Source organism: Lepidochelys kempii, chromosome 22, assembly GCF_965140285.1.
Source record: "Lepidochelys kempii isolate rLepKem1 chromosome 22, rLepKem1.hap1, whole genome shotgun sequence".
Lineage (NCBI taxonomy): Eukaryota > Metazoa > Chordata > Testudines > Cheloniidae > Lepidochelys > Lepidochelys kempii.
In genome coordinates, this window is record NC_136401.1 from 6,745,463 (window position 1) to 6,769,192 (window position 23,730).

General features: G+C 42.0%; 1 protein-coding gene across 4 annotated transcripts in view; it reads right to left on the bottom strand.

Annotated features, from left to right (window-relative positions):
* CDON (cell adhesion associated, oncogene regulated) overlaps positions 1–23,730 on the bottom strand; it is a 98,900-nt gene that overhangs the window by 17,346 nt on the left and 57,824 nt on the right. For all 4 annotated transcript variants that reach the window (XM_073320627.2, XM_073320631.1, XM_073320628.2 and 1 more), the window contains exons 11-18: positions 22,667–22,795; positions 20,604–20,810; positions 19,533–19,714; positions 17,335–17,440; positions 9,998–10,120; positions 7,690–7,917; positions 6,197–6,483; positions 3,614–3,693 (exon numbers count right to left, since the gene is read on the bottom strand). In XM_073320627.2, coding sequence (XP_073176728.1) covers positions 3,614–3,693; positions 6,197–6,483; positions 7,690–7,917; positions 9,998–10,120; positions 17,335–17,440; positions 19,533–19,714; positions 20,604–20,810; positions 22,667–22,795 — 1,342 coding nt within the window. The remainder of the gene's footprint in view (positions 1–3,613; positions 3,694–6,196; positions 6,484–7,689; positions 7,918–9,997; positions 10,121–17,334; positions 17,441–19,532; positions 19,715–20,603; positions 20,811–22,666; positions 22,796–23,730) is intronic.

Below are 23,730 nucleotides of genomic sequence, written 5' to 3' on the forward strand. Positions count from 1 at the left end.
GACCTAGACAAATTAGAGGATTGGGCCAAAAGAAATCTGATGAGGTTCAACAAGGACAAGTGTAGAGTCCTGCACTTACGACGGAAGAATCCCATGCACTGCTACAGACTAGGGACCGAATGGCTAGGCAGCAGTTCTGCAGAAAAGGAGCTAGGGGTTACAGTGGACAAGAAGCTGGATATGAGTCAACAGTGTGCCCTTGTTGCCAAGAAAGCCAATGGCATTTTGCGATATATATGTAGGGGCATTGCCAGCAGATCGATGTGATCATTCCCCTCTATTCAACATTGGTGAGGCCTCATCTGGAGTACTGTGTCCAGTTTTGGGCCCCACACTACAAGAAGGATGTGGAAAAATTGGAAAGAGTCCAGCGGAGGGCAACAAAAATGATTAGGGGACTGGAACACATGACTTACGAGGAGAGGCTGAGGGAACTGGGATTGTTTAGTCTGCGGAAGAGAAGAATGAGGGGGGATTTGATAGCTGCTTTCAACTATCTGAAAGGGGGTTCCAAAGAGGATGGCTCTAGACTGTTCTCAGTGGTAGCAGATGACAGAACAAGGAGTAATGGTCTCAAGTTGCAGTGGGGGAGATTTAGGTTGGATATTAGGAAAAACTTTTTCACTAGGAGGGTGGTGAAACACTGGAATGCGTTACCTAGGGAGGTGGTGCAATCTCCTTCCTTAGAAGTTTTTAAGGTCAGGCTTGACAAAGCCCTGGCTGGGATGATTTAATTGGGGATTGGTCCTGCTTTGAGCAGGGGGTTGGACTACATGACCTCCTGAGGTCCCTTCCAACCCTGATATTCTATGATCTCACAGAGTCACGTATCAGCTAGAGATCTGAAGGCCTAGGGTTCAAATGTTGCTGATAACATGTGAGGTGACCCTTTGGTTACACGACAGAATTCCTAATTTTCTAGTTTTCTTTTTTAAAAATGTGAAAAGAATTCTCACAGTATGAGACAATGTGCTCAAAAGCAAGAAAAAAAAGAATTATTCAATTAAAGTGCCTTGCACAAAAATATGTTCCTCACTATGGCCATCTGTCACATGTCAATGGCTTGTGTCACACCCAGGCAGACTTGAAAGGTAAGAAATTTGATAGCTTTAGGGTATCTCTGCACTGCAGTTGGGAGGTGCAATTCTCAGCTCAGGGAGACGTACATGACTAGATCCCTGCAGCCAGCATGCTAAAAATAGTAGGGTTGCAGTGGTGTGGGCTAATACATACCTAGGATCTTGAATGGGGCTGTATTCAGGTGGCTAGCCTGAGCTGCTGCCTGTCCACCACAGCCACACTTGTGTTTGGAGCACTGTAGCTCGGGCAGAGCTAGCATGTGTATGTCTACCCTAGCTGGGAATTACACCTCAAAGCTGCAGTGCAGATATAGCCTTAGTGAGATGGTAGCATCCTCCTTGAGGAGGATTTATGGCTTCAGTCCAGTTAACAATGGCCAACAGTGGCCATCTTTACGAGGGGAAGGTAGATGGTAATGAGTTTTAAGAATATGGAGAGTTTGAATGACAACAAATCAGGCATTTCCTAGCAGAACGGGTTCAAAAAAGTGAGATACTGAATTCTAAGGTTCCATTTTTAAATTAATTTTAGCAAACTAAATCAAGATTTAGTCAAAAATCCTGAAAACAAATAATCTTTACTCACCAGTGCAAGGTTAGTTTGGAGAAGACACATTCTTCAGAGAAAAAAGGCCAAAATCCCTACTTTAAGTGAAAAACACAACCTAACCTTAATACAGGAGGTATACTGGACCTTGAATTCTATAAACGAATCTCCTTTCTCCAGCTGTGACATGCCCAGAGCATGAGGCTGGCCAAACCTCTACCACGTGCCACAAGAGCCTCAAATTCTGCATTCCATAAAGACGGAATGCTGTGACCCCCAACACACTTGCTCTGGTTTTACAAATGGTCTCAGGGGATTTCAGAAGATGGCAGAAAATCATCATAGAATCATAGAATATCAGGGTTGGAAGAGACCTCAGGAGGTCATCTAGTCCAACCCCCTGCTCAAAGCAGGACCAACCCCAATTAAATCATCCCAGCCAGGGCTTTGTCAAGCCTGACCTTAAAAACTTCTAAGGAAGGAGATTGCACCACCTCCCTAGGTAACGCATTCCAGTGTTTCACCACCCTCCTAGTAAAAAAGTTTTTCCTAATATCCAACCTAAACCTCCCCCACGGCAACTTGAGACCATTACTCCTTGTTCTGTCATCTGCTACCACTGAGAGCAGTCTAGAGCCATCCTCTCTGGAACCCCCTTTCAGGTAGTTGAAAGCAGCTATCAAATCCCCCCTCATTCTTCTCTTCCGCAGACTAAACAATCCCAGTTCCCTCAGCCTCTCCTCATAAGTCATGTGTTCCAGTCCCCTAATCATTTTTGTTGCCCTCCGCTGGACTCTTTCCAATTTTTCCACATCCTTCTTGTAGTGTGGGGCCCAAAACTGGACACAGTACTCCAGATGAGGCCTCACCAATGTCGAATAGAGGGGAACGATCACGTCCCTCGATCTGCTGGCATAATAAATTCATAATACAGAACAGACAGTAAGAACGTGAATGGTAGCTGACAAACTAACCTTTTTATGCTCAATTTAGAATTGTCTATCGCATGAAACTGAAGGAAAGAAACATACAACTGAGACCAAAGGTCAACCCTCTCCATTAACCCCAAACCCAATAAAACCCAGCAAGGGTTAGTTAATGATTTGAGCAACAGCAATTACAGGGCTCTAATACTGGCTTTATTCAATCCTATCTAGGTTCGTATACTTTGTTCATCAGCTGATCACCTTTGAGACTCATCTGTCAAACACATTCACACTGACTTCCACTGTGTCCTTGGCTAAATCACAACCACAGTTGGCTGAAATTGGAAAGTTTGGGGGTTTTGATTGTTTTCATCCAAATTCAGAACAAAAACAAATTTACTAAAATTTTCTGACAAACCAGAGATGCCCAAAAGGTTCATTTCAGAAACACTGAAATGCTGTGCTCTTGAAAGGAAATGTGAAACTGACATCCTGGCAGCTGTGAAACTGACAAGAACATGAATTTCAATAAGTTGTTCCATTGCAGGGAGCCTGCCAGCCACAGAGACATGGCTTCATGAGTAAAATTGACAACCTTCCAGCAGGCTGAGCCCAGCAGCGCTGCCTCCTCACCAACCCCCCAGCTCTGGGAGCCAGAAAGGCACTGTGAGTCCCCCAGAGCTAAGGTTGCCCTGGGACTTTGTCTCTCTGTGCACAAGCAATAGATTGAGGCAGTGTGCTTGCTGATCTGCTTTTCCACACCCTGGAGCTAAAGGAAGCCGAGGAGGCAGAGCGTCAGGGCACACTGCTGTTTCAATGGAAGTTTAGCTAAATATGTAGCAGGTACAGTGAAACATTTCACTCACCAAAGCGACATTTTCTGATGAAACTAAGTTTTGTTGGAAAATTTTCACCAGCTATAGTCACCACCTCTCAGCTTCTGCTTCCAATATGTAAAACGGGATCATCAGCATTTACACTCATAACAGTGCTGCAGAGATTGTGGTTTGTAAAGCTCACTGAAGGTGATACCAAGAAGTAGAGGTGTAACTCTAACTTACCTGTTATTGTTCCGACAGTTCCGGCAATTGATGCACTCCGAGGGGTCGGTCTGAGGCACTGCTGTGTACATTCCACCACCCTGGAGGAAGAAGGGGAAAGAAACAACCCAAAATGAATGGCAACACAGGCATACAAGATGTAGTCTATGATAAATGGGCACAATGTACGTTAACCCCCAGGACTTCTCATTTAATTTTGAATCTTAATCACCTTATCAATCTTCAGATCTGTGTTTTGTAATGTGGCATGGGAATACTGAGCTTCTATTATACAAAGTCTAGCTGAGTTTTCTGCCAGCATTTGTGTCAGAGAAAAGTAAATAACTGTACCTTAGACAAGTATGTAGTAATTTCCCTGGCTTATTTTCAGTCTAATATGTCCAGGTTTAATTTAATAAACACACTGTAAATATGTTTATTTTTAACGCTGATGACAGACATGAAAGCAAATTCCTATTCATTAGAGGACTGTGCCCCGTTTGGGGTGACAGGGTGTTAAATATTCAGGGCTGATGTCACAACATAAACCCATCCCACTTTCCTGTAATTACTCTGATTAGATCAGTTTACTTCACTAAACAGACTTTTGAAACATTTTATATTTTTACAGATGGGGTAATTCCTTCGCCAGCAATGACTCTGGGGTGCGAGGGATTTTGTGTTGTTGGTTTTGGCTGAACAGGCCCATTGCAAACAAGTAAAATGGCCAGATTAACACATACCTCATTGTTAAATACTAGGCGGACACTGATGTGAGTCATTTGAAAATGGTACTGTGCTGTTGTGTTACAATTCTGCATTTTCTTAAGGGGCGCGAGTTTGGGAAAACTAATTCAACCTCTGAGTTTGAGTTAAGTTGCATAATTGCTTCTTTTCCAGTATTTCTTATTTTCGTATGTCTCTGCACCGGGTCTGGTCCTACATTTTGCAGACCTGTGGGACCACTCACACCATGTCTCTCCCCCAGGCCTCTTTTCTTCATTTTCCCCAAACACTGGAGCATTAAGAGGGATGCCAGTAAGAATGGGGATATAAAGTTCCTTTGCTCTGTATTGTGATTATGTAAGTCTCACTTGTTCTGTGCAGGAGTGGTCAGATGCGGACATCCTTGTCTCAACAACCTTCCACACCATTCCAAATGGGGAGATGAAAAGAAAGGCAGGTATTTACAAGGGACAGTCCTCTAGAAACACTACGTCCTGTGGCGCTCTCATGGGCCTACTCCACCCAGAACAGCGCAGGGATCTGAAGATCAGCCCCACATACGTGCACCTGGAACACAGGGTCCTATGTGGTTGTACACCATGTACATAAGCTTAGGGCAAGCCTTGCTCTGTGATTTCTACCTGGAAGAAGGGACCCCAAAATATTAGCCACAGAGTTCATAAGAAAGCCTGTCTGTATAGTATCTACAGTCCATGCAGCATCCAGATATCTGGAGAACCACATCTGTGTGCTTGTCTAAACCAAAATACCAAAGCTTTTGAGGATCCCCATTGCTAATGTTGGTTAGATAGCTTTACAACATAAGAAATCTTTTGGCCATGGTTGTTCTTTTAGGTAAAGGAAAAACTGCACCTTTGGTACTTAAATTGTGGCGCAAAAAGGAGACCATGTGATGAGATGAATAGTCCACGTTCCAACCTGGAGTTATCTGAAGTGGCAACTACTGTGTAAGTGGCAATTTGCTGTTGAATAAAATGAAGTACTTGTGTTCAATTACTAAAGCAAACAATCGTTCCATTTTTTCCCCTTTGGAAACAGCATTCATTACATAGACTTTTTGAACTTTTCCTGGGCAACGTTCACAGTTTTGAGTAGAACCAGTGATAAAAGTGGAGTAAGTCTGAAAGTAACCCACCTGTTTCCACAGACAATAATGAAATCATTATTCTCTCTTGGAAATGGAACACGTTTCAGAAAATTAAATATTTTTCCACAGCACACAAAGGCTGGATCACAGGTTAAGACCAGCTTTTGTTACTTCAAGAAATTAGTCTCAAAAGTTAAAAATAAGGGACTCAGTAAGGCAGACTTATTTATTATGTTGTTGTATTTCAAGACCGGAGGGAATTTTTCTTTTATGAGACCCCAGCTATGTGCATGCTGTGGTAAACTTAATAGCACAGCTTACAAATCACAGATCTGAAACAGGTGTGTGTGTGTTTGTGGGGAACAGTCAATTTGTGAAGCTGAAAACTCAGGAACCATCATTAAATCTGATAGAAAGACTGAGAAATACCATATATACAGTACAGTATCTCAATCCAGCATTGCACGAGTCTTAAAACTCTCAGACTAAAAACAAGGGTAAGAGGAGACTCCCCAGACTAAATACAGTTATTGGTGCCTCTAATCCTAATCTCCACAGGAAAGCCCTGAAGATGAAAGTATGAGAAACACCACGCCCAGCTACTTCCACTGGAACAAAGATGGGGTAACTGGTAGTTGTTAGCTCCAGCACAAAGACTTTAGTATTTCCACAACTGACTTGACTTGCTGGAGCTTCCTTTCACACCGTGAATAAAATTCCAAAGTCAAGATCAGGACCCTTACATCATATGTGAGTCAAAGCACTCTTACATTCACTAAATGATGGGGATGTTCATAATCCATGTGTGTCCTGGATAGAGAGTTGGTGTGCCCTGGGTAAAGGCCAGTCCCTCCAGTCAAGCCACCATTCATGATCCCATTAACTCCATTGGGAACCTTGTGATGGAGGTGTGGACAGCCATTACTGAGACTACCATTGCTGATGAAGTTTCCATGTATGCTGCCATTGACGCGGCTTGTGCCTGGTAAAGTAGCGTATTCGACCATTTGCCCATTGATATCTGCACCTTGGTAGAGGTAACCAGGAGGGTCATACTCTGCAAAGAGAGACCCACAGGGAAAAAATTAGAACACTTTGTTAGCATAATTTTGCTAAGGATTCAATGTATGATTAAAGAGTATTTTATTTTTCATCATACTTCTAAAACCAAAGTCAGATGAGTGTTTCAGAGATACAGAAGTGACTCATCTAACCCTTTTCAGGGTTTTTATAGTAGCCACAAATTGTAACATCTAAGTGCTTAATATGCAAATGTTTTCCATCTCTACAATAGCTATGTCCACACACTAATCCTCTTGGTCTGGAAAGAATTTAGCAGAAGATGTTGCTCTGTAAAAATAGGATTTTAAAACAGGATCATTTGCATGATCAACTCTATGGCAGAGACAATTTAACTTATTTTGGTCCTGCTCAGTTTCAAAGGAAGTTTTGCATAATTTGGGTTTGCTGGTGGGGAGTATGGATCATATTTAAAGCACCACAGACGGTACAGATAAAGCTAATTAAAGTACCAGAAACAGAGGGAGCTATTTAAAATGTCACATAAGATTCAGCTTGCTCAGAGTATTTGCTGGGAATAGAAGCGGATAGCTTTTGTATGGTGCTATAAACTAGTATTCCATAGTACTTCACAGTGCGTTTCTAGTCAGAAACTGGCAGGTTTCTGCTTATTAACAGCTGCTCCACAGCCTGTCGCCAGTACTACAATGAGCCTCAAAAAAAGTGCCACAAGATCTTTCCCTTTATCTGGAAAAATTAGAGCGAAGCAAAAAGAATGTTGGCTTTATACGGCAACCTAGAAAACCACTTACGCACATGCTTAAGTCTAAGCATGGGAGTACTGCCACTGAAGACAAAGGGACTATTAATATGCTTCAAGTTAGGCACATGTCTAAACATGTTGCCAGATCAGGGCCTCAATAACTTATCCAAAGAATGGCATCTTCAACAGTGCAGCAGAACACTGCAGCAATCTATACATGGCTCAATCCTCTAATGGGACTCAATGCAGAGAAACAGACACATTACTACTTTCACAAATTCCTTCATCACGCCATGTTCCTTTAGTAACACGTAAGTGAAGAGTTTCTATGACTAACCAAATACCAGTTTGACCATAACAGAGACTATGCATTTGGAGCATTCAATATAAAGCTCCATATTTATTGTCTAACTTTCATTACCATCATATTTTTTCATATTAAACTTGGACTGGGAGGAGAGGAAACCAAGAATAACTTACTCTGCATGGCGTTTTGCTGGCGATTCTTCCACAGACACATGGCAATGAAAACTATCAGAATAAGGACCATCACTCCAAGGACACAGCCCACAATCAGATATAGCATGTCACTGCTCCGAACAGGGCCATTTGATGGGCCAGCATTGCCTCCACCCCCACGATCAGGAGAATTAGGTGGTGTACTCAGGTCCTTCACTGGATATTCCGATGCTCCAGGTGTGCGTTTCACTGGTTGAAATACAGGAGACACACATGGTCTTGTGAACCCAACTTGGAATGAGAAGTCTGCAGAAATGTTATTCTACATGTGTTTATTTATCTGTTATTCAACTGTACAGTTATGAAGTGGAAATATCTACCATTGAATTTAGTATCCCAATGATTTGTAGACAGAAATTTTCAGCTCAAGATTTTTACATTAGCTGATGAGGTCAACTAACACTGGATGATAACTGTTTGTCTTAGAACATGCCTATTATCTACCTACTCATAACCCATGTATCTAAGCCAGGTTATACTTCAACAAGCAATTGAATGTAAGCATTGCTCGAGACGGCACTAGTTTCCAACCAGAAAGAATACAAATCTTTCCACTTCTGAGGTCAGGAAAAACCACAATATGCATTTCTGTCAACTAACCATTGCCAGACGCCTTACTTCTATCTGATGTGAACCCTGCTAACCTTTACTGTTTTCAAAACTGCATTCTTCAGGAAATGAACAACCAGGTAGAAATCTTACAAAATTCAAGATGACGTCAATATGACACCTGCACTACAGTGAAAGGCACCATTTCAACAATTATATATTTGCTGGCTGCGAAGTAAATACATACTGAATTGTAGCCACTCTGTGCTCCCCAAAACAATGTAAAGAATTATTGGTAATTAATTTTGCAGGACTAAATTTTTCCATCAGTGAATGTTACAACCAAGATTTTAAATGGGGGTTTGTACTGAACATTTTAAATATTGTATTTATAGCATTAGAATTTGTTTTGCTAAAGGTTAGCTCATGCTTAGGGAATCTAATAGAGAACAGTAAGACCAAGTTAGCTTTTGAGTGTTAACTACCTCTTTGAACCGAAATGACCAAAACAAGCCCCATTCAGTGTCTAGAGTCTCGTCAACATTCACCAAAAAGAAGGGGCCCAAAAGGCTGCTTGTGTGGGTGACCCCTTCCAGAGCCAAGTCAAGAAGGATCAAGGCTAGAGCATGGGGGCAGAGGCAATGCTTGCTCTCATTTGGGGTTATTGCTTACAGCCCCAGATTGCCTTGATTTGGTCCTAAAAGAGGTCATAAGAACACAAGAATGGCCATACTGGGTCAGACCAAAGGTCCATCTAGCCCAGTATCCCGTCTTCCCACAGTGGCCAATGCCAGGTGCCCCAGAGGGAACGAACAGAACAGATAATCATCAAGTGATCCATCCTGTCGCCCATTCCCAGCTTCTGGCAAACAGAGGCTAGGGATACTTCAGAGCATGGTTCTGCAATCACTTAAAGGAAATGTCAATATGAATATTTGACAGCAGGTTGTCCCCCCAGTGTAGTCTTAAAATCTTGAGGAATTACAGAGCTGTTGATGACTAAGACAGACTCTGGGTAGGATATATTCCACCAGATGTAGGTGGTCTGAGAGATTGCAGCTCCCAGCCCTGCCCTGTAAGGTAATAGGTATTGCACGGTAAGTTTGACGTGCATGCTTGTAGACTCTTTTCAGAAGTAGTGCATTTGAAGCTGTATTTTACTTTTAGTGTCAGCATATTCCCTCTGCAACATAACTTGATTTTAAAGATTAATTTGCTTAAGAAACCAAAGTGACTGTGATCGTTAATTTCTTTTGCAAATAATTACTCTGACATTTTCAGAGAACAGTATTCCTATCTTCTTGCCAGAGGCAGGTAGAATTGATGTGAGTGGCAGCCAACTTATTCATCATGAATTAAGAATTTGAACAAGTCCTGAAGAGACAGTGTAGGCAGAAGTACGTTATCTCCAGTAACCAACTAAGCTACAGCAAGATGGTGTCCGGCTAAGGAAAGACCACCAACGTCGGATGAACTGGGACTGTCAATACATCCAAAAGGTCTACACATCTTTGCAAACTATCTTTCCTGGAGACAAACACGTTGGTCTCTCCAGTCAGAAAACCTCAGCAATAGTAAATAAAAACAATCCTCCAAACATAATTATAGCAGATGGCATCAATTTTTAAAAATAATTAAATGAGAGGGTCAGCGAGTAATTTTCTTCTCAGGCTTTACATTTGACATTAGCTCTCAGACAAGCAAAAGTGTCCTCACTCACCTTTTGTCTCGCACATCATGACGTTGCTGTACTCACTTTCACCTCCCTCATTATAGCACTGCATTTTAATATCGTAAGAGGTTTCTGGCTGCAGGTGGCTTATCAAGTGCCACTGCTTTGTACCTAGAAAGAAAAATGAAACGAGATTTGTTTTGTTTGATATGAGACAGATGTGAGAGTGTGCGTGGGAGAGAAAATGTCTGAGTCATGGAAGAAAATATAGCGTCATGCCCTTTTCACTACGCAAAAGTACAATGCTGGGGTGTCACAGGCTTGCTTAGTGAGCACAGAAAGCATTATCTTTAAAAGTTATATCTTGTACTTTTAAACAGAGCAGGTGGAAAATCTTCAGGCAACGTTTTTCTGTTGGAAATGTCAGAATCCTTTGGTTTTGTTCTGCTTCTGAATGAAATAAATCTAAAAATCATGGCATTTCCTATGAAATGGAAATTCTGGTTGACACACAAGTCTAATTTTAAAGACAAACTAATCTTGATTTCTTTCACTTGGAATTACTCTTTCCATCCTGAAAGACTCTTAAGCACTTTGCAAGCTACCTACATATACACAGGAATCTCTTCATCCATCATTCACATGCATGCCTTTAGGGTGGAATGTGCCAGCTGTTTAACAACGTACAATGTTCAGGGCAAGTAGTGAGGCAGACTACTGTATCAAACTGAAACAGGAGAAATTTAGGTAGACAGAATGTAATTATTCTCACATTAGAATTTGGCCAGAGTGCTGTGATAATACCCTGACTCTTTCAAGAGTACCATGGGATCTTCAGTGACCACAAATGCAAGGTCCCAGTTAAAATTCAAGTCACCCAATATTTTCACAGGAAGGAGTCATCTAAAGTCGATGTTATGACCTCTCCTATCTCAGTTAGTAGAAGCCACAAATAATTTAATTTATACCTCGTGAAACATACTAGGGAACACTCTCAGATAACAGGCCTGTCTTTCTCACTCTCCCAGTCTCTGGGGGCATGGACTCCAATCCAAGCAAGCTTTCCTAATAGAATGATTTTGTTAACTCTGGCTGCTAGCCAACCTTTCATTTAGACACCCTCCTGAAGTACAGAGCACTTCAGTATAAATCACTCTCCGTTTTTATTTTCACGGACTTGTGACAAATTTTAATAAACAGGGACCCTTTTTTGAGAGTTTAATTAACTGTTTGAGCACTTCTAATCCCTCTTGGAAAATACCACCTTGAACTGTTTCCACTGTTTCTAAGAAACTGTCATACCACCTACTGATTTAAGTATTAATTAAAAAAATAAAGCCCACTTGGCTGGAAGGGCTGTGCCATCAAGATTCCATTCTAACTCAACAGAATTAAAGCTGCAGTCCAATTCCCACTGTGTGGCACTAAAAATACCCTGTAAAGGAGGGTGGTTTTCACTCTACTACATGAGGAAGGCTCTTTTAAACTGCTTTCTTTCAGTGCTCTAAGTGGTGAGCTACTATGAAACACAACTTTCACTTCACACACACTAAAATGAATAGATGCCCCAAATAATAACTTGTATTTAAATATTGGTTGATGCTGGAGTTGGCTTATTCCTAAAGCACATTTTTCCAAAGCTTTTTACTTCTGTCTCCTCTCTCCCTCCACCCCCAAACATTCCTTTCAGTAATTACTGTACCAGGTTTTAGGTTTCTGCTTCAAACCATTAGAGGAACTGGAATCTGTACAGACACTTTAACTGTGCTCTCCCTGCACCATTAGGAAGCGAAAACATTTAAACAAGACATCAGACTACATTTAGGGTTAACATTCAATCTCCAAGATCGAAGCAACGGGGAAAAATTCAGCCCATATAAGCAGGAAAGGGCAGGTTTAATTTTGCTTTTGCTGAAAGATACAAATATTGGAGAGCCATATGATGCAAACACACAAACATTTTTATAAAATTGCTTGTGGCGACTTTTATAGAGGAAAAACCTTCTGTAAGCTTTGGACTCTGTCTCAGAAGACAAGACTTAGCAGGAAATGTTCATGAAAGCTTAAGGCAACTCGTTAACTAACACAACCATCACAACAGCTTTTCCACACTAGTAAAAGAGTCTTTGCAAGATAAAATCTGCTGTCAAAACACTGATTTAAGAGTAACAGAGGGAAGACTGTGATTAGGCCAATGTAGCCATTTGTACGGGTTAACCAAAAGGCCTGGCACCTAAGTTAAGGATCACATGTTTCTCTATACTTCAATGTAAAAAAGAATCCAGTCACATTTGAATTGAAAATAGCTTTCACTATTTTACAGAAACGTGGTAAGAAAGCTTTAATGTTTCAAGTTGCCACCATGTGAATTTCAGTTGCAGGCTCTGGGACAGCTGAGCAGCTGCTAGTGGTTTCAGACTGCCACAAACATTTCAGTATGCATAAACTTGAAAATCAGGAATAAGCAAATTTCACAGCACAGTGGAGGCACACTTAAACAACTGCCCTGTGCGCAACGTTCATAAACACACAAGTTCTGTGTCACAGAAGGCTAAAATATGTTTACAGACAAAGATACTGACTGCATAAGCTTTGAAGCGACCCTCTGAGCACAAAAACTAGATATTTAACAGTCCTACTGTCTGAAAAAGCGTACATCACACCTTACAGTATTGTGCAGGCTATAGTCAAAGAAGGAAGAATTTGCAAAACAAGGGCCCGATCCTGCCTCAACTGAAGTCAATTGCAAAAAAACCCATTACCTTCAATGGGGCAAGATGAGGCCGCTACATTTATTTAGGCCAGATGATTGAGAGGGTGTTAAAAAATGTAAAATGTGACTACTTCTTCCATGAAAATGATGATCTAAAAGTTCCCAGCAAAACAACCCACTGGCTTACAATATCTGTTATCAATGTGTTCAAAAAGCAAAGCGGGAATTACGCTAAACTGTCAAATTAGCTAACATTTACTGAATGTGGCAATATCTTGGGCTCAGAGAAGCTCCCCTATAAACAAAGAGTAAAAAATTAAGCACCTACTAACAAGTAACTGGAGAGGGCTTCCCAATTTGCAACAGCAAATGGTTGTTACTTACTGTAGCTGGAGGTTCTTTGAGATGCATGGTCCCGATCTGTATTCCACACATGGGTGTGCAGGGGTGCCATGCACCGGAGTCCAGAATTTCTTCGAAGCAGTGTCCGTTGATCCAAACATGCGCAGTAACTCTCCTCGTGCTCCTGACCAAGCACGTAAAAGGCACTGCGGGACGACACCTCTCCAGTTCCTCCTCTCGCTGCACTCCAACTGGACCCAGAGCAGAGGGGGTGGGGGGCAGGCAGTGGAACACAGATAGGGACCACATATCTCAAAGAACCCCCAGTTACAGTGCGCAAGCTCCATTTCTTCTTTGAGTGACGGTCCCGACGTGTATTCCACACATGGGTGACTGTCAAGCAGTGTCGACTGGAGGAAGGTGCAAGGAAACTGGTAGCAGAGATGTCTGTAGTGCTGCCGTTCCTACGGCGGCATCTGCCATTGCTGCTTGAGTTAGAGCATAGTGTGATGCGAAAGTAGGGCTGGAACTCCAAGCTACCACTCTGCAGATGTGCTGCAGCGGACTGCCCAATAAGGATGCTGTGCAGGCAGGTTGTGCTCTATGGAGCGAGCTGTGATATGCCCAGGAGACGGAAGCTTTGCTATTTTGTAGCAGTCTAAGATGCTTCCCGAAACCCATTTAGAAATCCTTTGTGAGGATATGGCTTGTCCCCATGACCTTTCTGCCAAGACAAAAGAGAGTCTCAGATTTTCTAACAGGTTTGGTTTTCAGCACGTGGAATGCCAGGGTGCGCCTGATGTCAATGGAGTGAAATCTCTCCTCCTTGGAAGAAGCGTAGGATTTCGGGCAGGAAACATAAGTATCGTTTGACTGATGTGCAACTCGGATACAACCTTGGGGAGGAATTTGGGATGTAACCAAAGGGAAACCTTCTCCATGTGCAATACTGTATAAGGAGGGTCTGCCATCACGGCTCCCAGCTTACTAAACCTTCTTGTCAAAGTAATGGCTATGAAGATGGCTTCATGGACAGATAAGTCATGGCACATGTCACCAGAGGTTAGAAGGGTGGGCCTGTGAATGTTGAAAGGATACGGTTAAGGTATCATTGAGGCGTAGGTTTAATGTCTGGTGAGAAGGTCCTGATCAAGACCTCCATAAATCAAACTGTGGTCAGGTGTGTGAAGATAGACCATCCTTGCACCAGTGGGAGGAAGGCATTAACTGCTGGTAGGTGTACTCGCAGTGAACTGAGGGCTTTAAGAAGAGAAGACAGTCTAGGATAACTGAAATGCCTACAGTATCAAGTGAATGCTGGTGGTGATGTGCCCAGGCCAAAAATCGCTGCCATTTAGCCAGGTATCCGAGCCTAGTAGAATCCTTCCTGCTTTGGGTCAGGATTTCCTGAACAGGGAAGTCTTGGATAGTATTTTGGCCCTCCCTTGGGAATCCCAAAGAACGGAGCCACGAGTCCTTTCGCATGACCAGTCCTGTGGCCAAAGATCTGGATGCTATACCTGTGGCATTTACCGCACCCTGGGAAGCCACCTTTCCTACCAACCTCCCCTTGCCCAGAGAAGACTGGGACTGGGCTTGGTGTTCCATGGGGACTTTATCTTTAAATTCTGTGAGCCAGGTATAGGTGTTAAAATCATATTTGGCTAACAAAGCTTGGTAATTAGCTATACAAAATTGGAGGCCTGCAGAGGAGAAAACCTTCCTACCCAGGAGGTCCAATCTCTTTGACCCTTTATCTGCCGAAATAGATTTTTTGTTAGCGTGGCTGAACTCTCTCTGTAGCTGTCTGTACCACCAATGAATTAGGCGCAGGATGGGAAAACATGAAATCACCACCCTTTGGCTGGCACAGAACATCTTTTGGCTCTTTTTGGCATAGGGGCACAAATTACTGGTGTGTGCTAGACTGCTCTGGCCAGTTCTAATATGGCTTCATTGATTGGAAGGGCCATCCTGGTTGGTTCCTGTGGTTGCAAAAATGTCCAGGAGCCAACGTTAAGGATTCCTGGACCTCGTCTAGCAGGATTTGGAGATCATTAGTGATCCTTTGCCACAACTCCTGATGTTGCTGATAGTCATCTGGCAGAGAGCGCAATGAAGGGGTGCTGGCCTCCTCCAGGGATAATGAGGAGGCCCCCCCATCGGAAGCATTTTTGGTTCTTCCTCCTCATACATTGAGGGGACCGGCTGATGGGAGGCAGAGAAGCGGAATGACTCCTGAGAGGTGTCTAGGGCACCTGCCACAGCGGTCCCTAAATGCATTGGCACCTATGGGAATCAATATCGGGGTCCCTTGGAGGGGGAGGGGTCATAACTGGAGGGATAATAATGCCTCAGCTGCGTCAGGTCTCCCGTACCCTCACAGAGATACTGGTGCAGCTATATCCTCTGACTCCTTCGATTTCAAGCATGGTTCTGTTGGTCTCTGATGGTACCATCAATACCGATGTGCTCCTGCCCGATGGATGGAGATGGGACCTCTCCTGAGACAATGGTAACGGCTCCTCCACCGGGATAAGGATATCTGTCAGGAGGGCAGGGCCCGAAAGGAGTGGAGATTGTGGTCAGGGGAGGAAGATATCCTCCAGTGTTAAAAGTCTCCGTACGGCCCAGAGTCCGAGGAGTTCCAGTACAAGACACCTGAAGGACCCATTTAATCTGATGCAGCCAGATGGTCTTTGGATAGACAAGGCGGTAGCAACGACGAATCTGGGACTTGAACTCACAGACGGGACTGGAGAGTGATTATCTTTCCACCCCCGCTACTGCTGTCACTGCCAGATCACTCTTTTTCTGCACCTTACTCTCCAACCTGTGGGTTGAGCTGGTTCCGTGGGTTCCATATGCAACACTTCTCCTGACCTTGACCAGTTCGGGGAGGAAACACATTTTTTCTGGACAGTCTGCTGCAGGGATCTATCCTTATGCCCATGCGAGTGTCTCTTACTCTCACGGGGAGCCCTGTGTGACGAGTCCTTGGGCTTCGATGTTAAGGGCTCTGCTCCGAGGGTCATGTTTGGAGGGCCTTTGCTGGTTGGTGGAGGCCAATGTATAGTGGGGGCTCCTGGGCCCAGGTCGGAGTGGAGCCTCATAACTTCTTCCAGCAAGAACATTTTCAGTCAGAGCTTATGGGGCTCTCTAGGTCTGGGTAGGAAGGATTTACAGATACTGCACTTCGCAGAAACATGCATCATCCAGGCAGTGCAGGCCAGTGATACTCATCGCTGATGGAGAAGGAGCGAGGGCAGAAGATGCCGTTCTTGAATCCATGGACCCTGCACCTAGTCCCGTAACCAGGGCGGGGTGGCAGGGGAGTATTCTATTCTATACGAAACACTAAATAGAATTTCTAAGCTAAGAGATAAACTATTTATAACTAAATTTTTACAGGTTCTGCAACAGCAAAGGAGGACACGATTCTGACTCGGGCCATGCAGTGGTAAGGAGGAACTGGAGAGGCATTCACCTGCATTGCCAATTATACCCTCGGTCGGGAGCACAAAGAGAGTTACTGGGCACATGCAGGCCAACGGGCACTGCTTTGAAGGAATTCCAGACTTGGGTGCAAGGTGTGCATACGCACCCACATGTGAAATACACATCGGGACCATCATTCGAAGAAGAACTGCGGGTTTATTTATCTTAGAAAACTTGCACCAGTGAAACTAAATCTAAAATCCATTTAATTACACGAGTGAAAACCCCTAACTGTTAGATGCATGTAAACTGGTTTAAAATCTCATTTTTGCCAGTTTATTTTATTTTAGTAAATTAGTGGATTAAGATAAACTGGTTTAAACGCATCTGCATTTAGGGCTTGCAATGATGCAGCCGGAACAATTTAAAAGTGGAATTTAAATTTATTAAGTTTGAACTATGGATGGAAGAAACAAGTTCATGCGGGAGCAGAATTTGGAGCTAAAAAGTTAAGATCTCTACTGCTGGTGAATATATTATTTAGAAAAAAGAAAAGGAGGACTTGTGGCACCTTAGAGACTAACCAATTTATTTGAGCATAAGCTTTCGTGAGCTACAGCTCACTTCACTGGATCCAATGAAGTGAGCTGTAGCTCACGAAAGCTCATGCTCAAATAAATTTGTTAGTCTCTAAGGTGCCACAAGTCCTCCTTTTCTTTTTGCGAATACAGACTAACACGGCTGCTACTCTGAAACCTGATATTATTTAGACTGAATTCGTTTCAGTAAAGTAGTTCAGATTTGTGTAAACACAGCCATTACGGTTACATAATGGTCTTCCCCAACAAATATCTGGCATACTGCCTCTGATAATGCATACGCCACATCATACCTTCCACAATCTCTCTCTTGTAATCACTATCATTGTCACTGTCAGTTGGCCGGTAATAGATATAAAATCCTTGGATGGGGGTATTATTGTTGCTTGAAGTAATATACTGGAAAAGAGAATACAAATAATACATTAAAGGATAAATCCATTTAAAATTAAAATATTTGATTACGTTTCAAGTCATGACAGAAATAAATTTACTTCATTCAGGAAGAGACCAGAAGTATTTTCAAGAAAGAGTGGTCTTAAATAAGATAGAAGTAGAAGAAACCACTGTAGTTCAGATGATGTAACAGTTTCCATTCTAATCCCGTGCGGTCAGTCACCAGTTGCTGTCTGAAACTTCCATTTTGGCTGAGAATTTTTGAATGGTGGTCTCTGCACAAAGGCGAAGTTCTTAGTGTTTTTGACCTAGCGGTTCACAAGGAGAATGAAAAATACACACCCTTCCCATTGAAGAAAGAAGAGAAAAAAAAAACTTGCAATCTTTTTCTGAACGGCCAAATCCTTGGCATGCTGGACGTGCTGGGGGGTAGGAGCTGATTGGCGGGGACCACCGGTAGGCGGGAGGCACTGGGTGATCAGTGGGGGCTGCCAGTGGTGCTGAGCACCCTCTTTTTTTTTCCCCCCTGTGAGTGCTCCAGCCCAAGAGCACCCATGGAGTTGGCACCTATGCTTAAGAAAATTATATTTGATTTGACAAAGCAATAAGCCTTTCAAAATCAAACTGAGTGGCACAGATTTTTTTAATCAGGTTTCATGGTGAGAACTGAAGGATCTACTTTGCATGTATATGGAGCTAAATTAACGGCACTGTGAAAAATCTAGTCAAACATACTGCGGTGAATGCAGACATGGGACTGGGGAAAGCCCCGCTGAAGGGCTGAGGACGGACTCCTGCAGTTCTGAAGAGCCCAGAAGGGGTCCACAGCAGGGAGCTCTGGACACCTTCCTAGTCCCATTTTGAAAAAGGGATATTACTCTCATTTGAAGATTTTATTTTAAGTCAAAGATATACTGGACCATTATGACCAAAAAAAGAAAAAAGAAAAACAATTACAAGAATTATATAATTTCAGACATAGTATGTAGTCATGCAGCTGAAGGCTGCTGTAAGGCACAGGGGGCAGAGTTAAGGTTGTCTATGCAACTTTAACTTGGGTTAAATTGACTGGCTTGGGCTACGCTTAAAACTGGTATCAGCATAGCTACGTCAATCAGAGGTGTGAAAAAACCCACGTCCAACCAGCATGGCTATGGTGACAAAAACCCCAGTGCAGATGCAGCTATGGCAATAAAAGAGTGCTTCTGTCGACATAGCTAATGTTGTTCCTATACCAGCAGAAAAACTCCTTCTATCGTGTAGGCTGCCTCTACACTAGGAAGCTATGCCGGCACTGATCCTGTAGTGCAGATGCAGTTGGTATTTCCTAACCTTTGAGTTCAAACTTACTCTTATGTAGTCCTAAGACATTTTAGACTAAGTTTCTTCAGTTTATTACTGATATTTTCCTCTTTCAAGGTTGAATTGTTCAGGCAAATTGCAGAACTGGGAATTCTGTGGTGTTTAGAAATTACCCTCATGGTGCACCACGATTGCATACATAAGTGTGCAAAAGCAAAAAACTAATGATACAGTGGATTTCAATAAGGACTTCAAAGTATTTGCTTATGAAAGACAGAGTTACAGGGGAAAGGAGGGGAATGTTTCTGCAATATGGAATTTTTATTGGATACACTTCCTCTTCAGATGCAGCCTATTGAAAATTCTCAACAGAGAATATGATTTTGAGGCTTGGTTAAGACTTTTTAGCGTGTGAATAATACAACAGTGGATTCTTTTCAAGGACTCATGTAAACTAAAACAGGATTTATTATCAAATAACACTTTTGAGCTGTTCGGAGGAGTTAAAGTTGCTGTTATTCAACATCCACTACAAGACAGTACCAGAAGTACAGCAACAATTCAGGTTTCTAGATTTTAAATATTACAATACAGGAAAAGAATTAGTAGATTGATATGGTTCATGGGATATCAACCATGAATCTCTTAAGAATACCACTCACTACTGAGGAAAACAACTACATTGCTAACTTGAGTGTGTTGTTCTTGATCCTTCACTTTTAAAAGATTTCTAACTGCCAAATCAGTAAGAATTAGTCTATAGAAGGGGAAGAGAGCAGAAAAGTGTACTCACAGTCCATTTTAACATGATCTGAGTGTCGCTGACTGCCTCAGTGTAGGCAATGTGAGGTCCTGTGATCGGACGGTTGGAAAAACGGTTGGTAAAGCCAGCAACTTGATATGGTCGAGATGGTGAGCTTCGTGGACTATCCCCGTAATTGTTAACAGCAATCACACGGAATTTGTATGTTGCTCCTTTCAAAGGCAAAAGATAAAATTAGGGATTAAGATAAAAATACCCAAGCACTAGAAAAAGGGCTCAAATAATTAAAAAAAAATCTGAGATAAGACACTGTCATAGTGGAATTAGTTCTAAATTGATTTCTTGAGATTCAAAAAGAAAATCACTTGCAATGAAAGATGTCTCTCTAGTGGTTTTAGATGCTTAACTGTGACAGAACCTGCTCATACAATGGTGAAAAGCTAGTCAAATAATTGGGCTGGAAAGAAATTTTCATCCATGGGAAAGGCAAGGAAATGCTATTTTTCCCCTCCTAGAGCAAGGATGTCCAATTAAGATTATGAGATTGTATCCCACAAGACCAGCTGCATGCATTTCTAGAAATCATGGACAATGGTCCTCCTTTGTCTATTTCTGAAGTTCCCCTGAACTTCTGTCTCAGAGTAATTGGTTGATGTTAGTATATTTGTTCTCTTGTTTCCCAGCCCAATAATACTAACCAATGAAAAACAAATGGAATGGCTGCAGAGAAGCACATAACAATTGTAACCTAGATTTGGTATTTACCAGAAATGACAATTAAGTAGGGAGAGGTTGAAAGAAAACGTGCACAAAACTAACAAACATCAATAAAAATTGAACTTGGGAGGGCAGGGGGGACTGTTTCATTCTTAGACAGCTAAAAGCCAACTTCAATGAAAGAAACAAATTCCTAACCCGAGACAAACTACAGATAAAATGGGCCTTTTTAATCATGTTTAGTATTCTTAATGAATCTGTAATTATTTTATCTTCTGAAGTGCATGACCAGAAATAAATACTTCTCCTCACAAGAAAGTGGTCATCTAAAAGAAAAAGGATTTAGAACTAAAACTCCTAAGGGCAGTGAAAGAGTTTTAATACCTGGCTCTAAGTTGCGAACTTCCACTGACAGTTTAGAAGGAGAGATGCTATCGGCTGCAATTAGCCAGTCGCTGTTTCGGCTCATGCGCTTGTACTCTACTTTAAAGGCAGTGATGGGGGAGCCGCCATTTGCACGTGGGATCCATGTGACATAGACAGAGGTCTCTGAAGCTGTTGAGATAGCAGGGCGATCTGGAGCCTCTGGAACTGAAATGGGAAATTGAGGAAGATGAACATAGGAGTTAGATGAGAAACATGGAACTCCGTTCTCTACAGAGCACACCTATGATTAGTTTAATCAATTAAGTTAGACCAAATGTTTCAAACATGGAGATTCTTAAATCCTCCTCCCACAGGCACTCCAGTATATAAAATGAGAGGTACTTTTAGAAGTTTTCCTTTTATCCTTCAGAGTTGGGAAGAGCCCTAGTACTAAAAAGTCTTAAACTGTGTATGAAAACTTAGTTGTGGATGTGAACATTGCGCTGCATCAGACCAATGCAACTAAATTATGGGAGCGCAAAAGTGTTCTTAAACAACAAGCAACACACTACGAGAAAACAGTGGAGCTACATACTTTATTCAACAGAACTGAAAGAGACATGCTAATACACTAAACTCTATCTCTTCCTTGGCACTACACAAAGGGAGCACGTACAAAAGCAGCAGGTTGGTTTGGTGAGAATAAAAAATTTGAACTGAAATTCCCAGAACCATGAAAAAAATGGATCCGTAAATACTACTAAGCACTGAATCGCTTAAGCATAATTTAGAAGAAACAAGAGCAAACCAAGCATGTAACAAATGATATCAATACTTACTGAACTCACTTGACGTTACAGACAGCAGTGGGAACAGAGGAAATGGAAAGAGGTGGTGTTAGCAATCTGGTTATAAGAAGTCTCATCAGTCAGAATGGTTAAGTCTTCACTGCACTGGTTTATACACATTGTTAAACCACAAATGCCATAGAGGGAGGAAGGTATTTAATAAGGAACAGAAAGGCAATAGGTTATCTGGCACTAATTGGATTTTAAATTCTTAAACTCATTTTCAGTCTATTTGGGTAACATTTTCAAAAGCGCTGACGGGAATTAGGAGGCTAAATCCCATTTACAAAATTGACATATGCACTTAGGAGCTTTAGTCACTTTTGAAAATTGGACATGGGTGCCTTTGAAAATTTTACCTTTTTTGCTCATGTTATTTACCCTGACTTTGACAGTGATCTCTGCAATCAAGACTTCGTGTACTTCAGGAAGACTGACACATATTTAGCCGTAAGATATTTAAAGGGACATTTTCAACTTAAAAATCACACCTGTTTGAAAATGAATTACTTATTGTTACAATATCCAATTTGACTATCAGTGATAAACTACGGAAAAAAGACACTGACTTTATGCATCTGATAGCACTTTGCATATTGTCACCTTCAGTTTCCTCTCCTGTTCTTGCGGGTCTTTCACAAAGTCAGAGAGGAGAGAAACCACAAACATAAGAAAAAGTCCTTGTAAATTATCAAAATTGGCAGTGAGATTAGGGGTCAAGTGTGGCAAACTACTTAACTCATTATTAGAAACTGACTACATTTCAAAGTAAGTGTCCCTTTAAATATCAGATTCACTGGATGAGAAATCTATTTGATGACAACTACACTCTAATGCAAGATAGGCACTGCATTTTGAGGATTCATAAATAATTATTGCAAGTCACAACAAATGACGGGATGAATCAAAGTGGTTACTTAATACACTGCCTCACTGACTGGGATGAACTAACCTTTTAATTAACACTCTTAAAAGCATGAACAATCTGATCATTTTCTCTAAAAATGCATGCAAGCATAGAAAATCTACTAGTTTGAAGTCACTTATATCTGAGCCTTGCTAACAGATCATTCACAAGAGAAAGAGACCTGCAACAGAAAGACAGACCTAAGGAATAAACAGGGAATAAAAATGGACACAAGACATAGAAATACAAATAATTATAAGCACTTGAGAAATTAGCTTAAATGCATCTCATCTCATACGCAAATCGGAGACAATCCATTCACCTACCTCCACTGTGTCGAGACAGGTCTGGAAGGATCACCCCAAAGTTATTTGTCCCTTCTTGAATGATAGGATGTTTAGGAATGCCAAGTGGGGGAAATGGGGCCTGAGTATTTTTTGAGGATGATGTTCTTTCTAAAAAAAGTTTGAGATATGATAAATAAACTCAGTGACTGAGAAGACATTGCCGGAAAAAGATCTGTTCACTGCATCCTTACAGTACATCCCCTCCCGCTGCTTTTACACAAGATAGCAGCTTTAACTGTGGTGCAATTGGCACTAAACCTGGCTCCAATTCCCAGCCAGGCTTGCTGTGCACTAGGGAGTTCCCCAGGGGCTGAAGGAGAAGAGAATTCTCCATGTCAATCCGCAGAATCACTGCACAAAAGTCTCAGGCTGGAGTAACCTCCATAATAACTGCACATCTATACAGCATGATATGCACTAGTCCCACCCTAGATTTCTGCTGTGAGTTTAACACCTGTTACATTCCCCCAAATCATGCCCCTCAGTACACTGAAACCACCAACACTGGTAAAGGAATCATGATGAAAGCACCCTAGCAACAATGTGGCAATAGGTCTAATGAAGCCCCCAAACTGGCAATTAAAAACGCATACCAGTTTTCATAGCATATGGCTGCCTCCTCCTGGAAATAAATCACTAGCATGTCTAATGATTTTTAATACAGCTGGTTCCTGTATTAGATGACCAATTGTTGAATTCTTTGCATTAATAACATTTTAAGCAGAGTGGCTAATATATGGTAATTAAACCGTTTAATGATCTAGTCGCTCAGTTTAAACCTGAATTCAAAAAAATCACTTAAGTTGGAAATGAGAACTGGGTTAGCGCTCTCAATACAGTGTGCACTACAAAACTAACATAACAATGTGCACCGGAAGTTTCTGCACAGGAAAGGCCAAGACCCTTTTACACAGGTCAAGACTGAAGAAGCTTTATTCATTTGTGCGAGGACACTCAGAATGGAAGGACCAGTCAAGCTTGAACTTCTTTTTAAGTGTAACGTGGAAAAGGCTGACCAGGACCTGGCTGCCTTCTGACTTTAG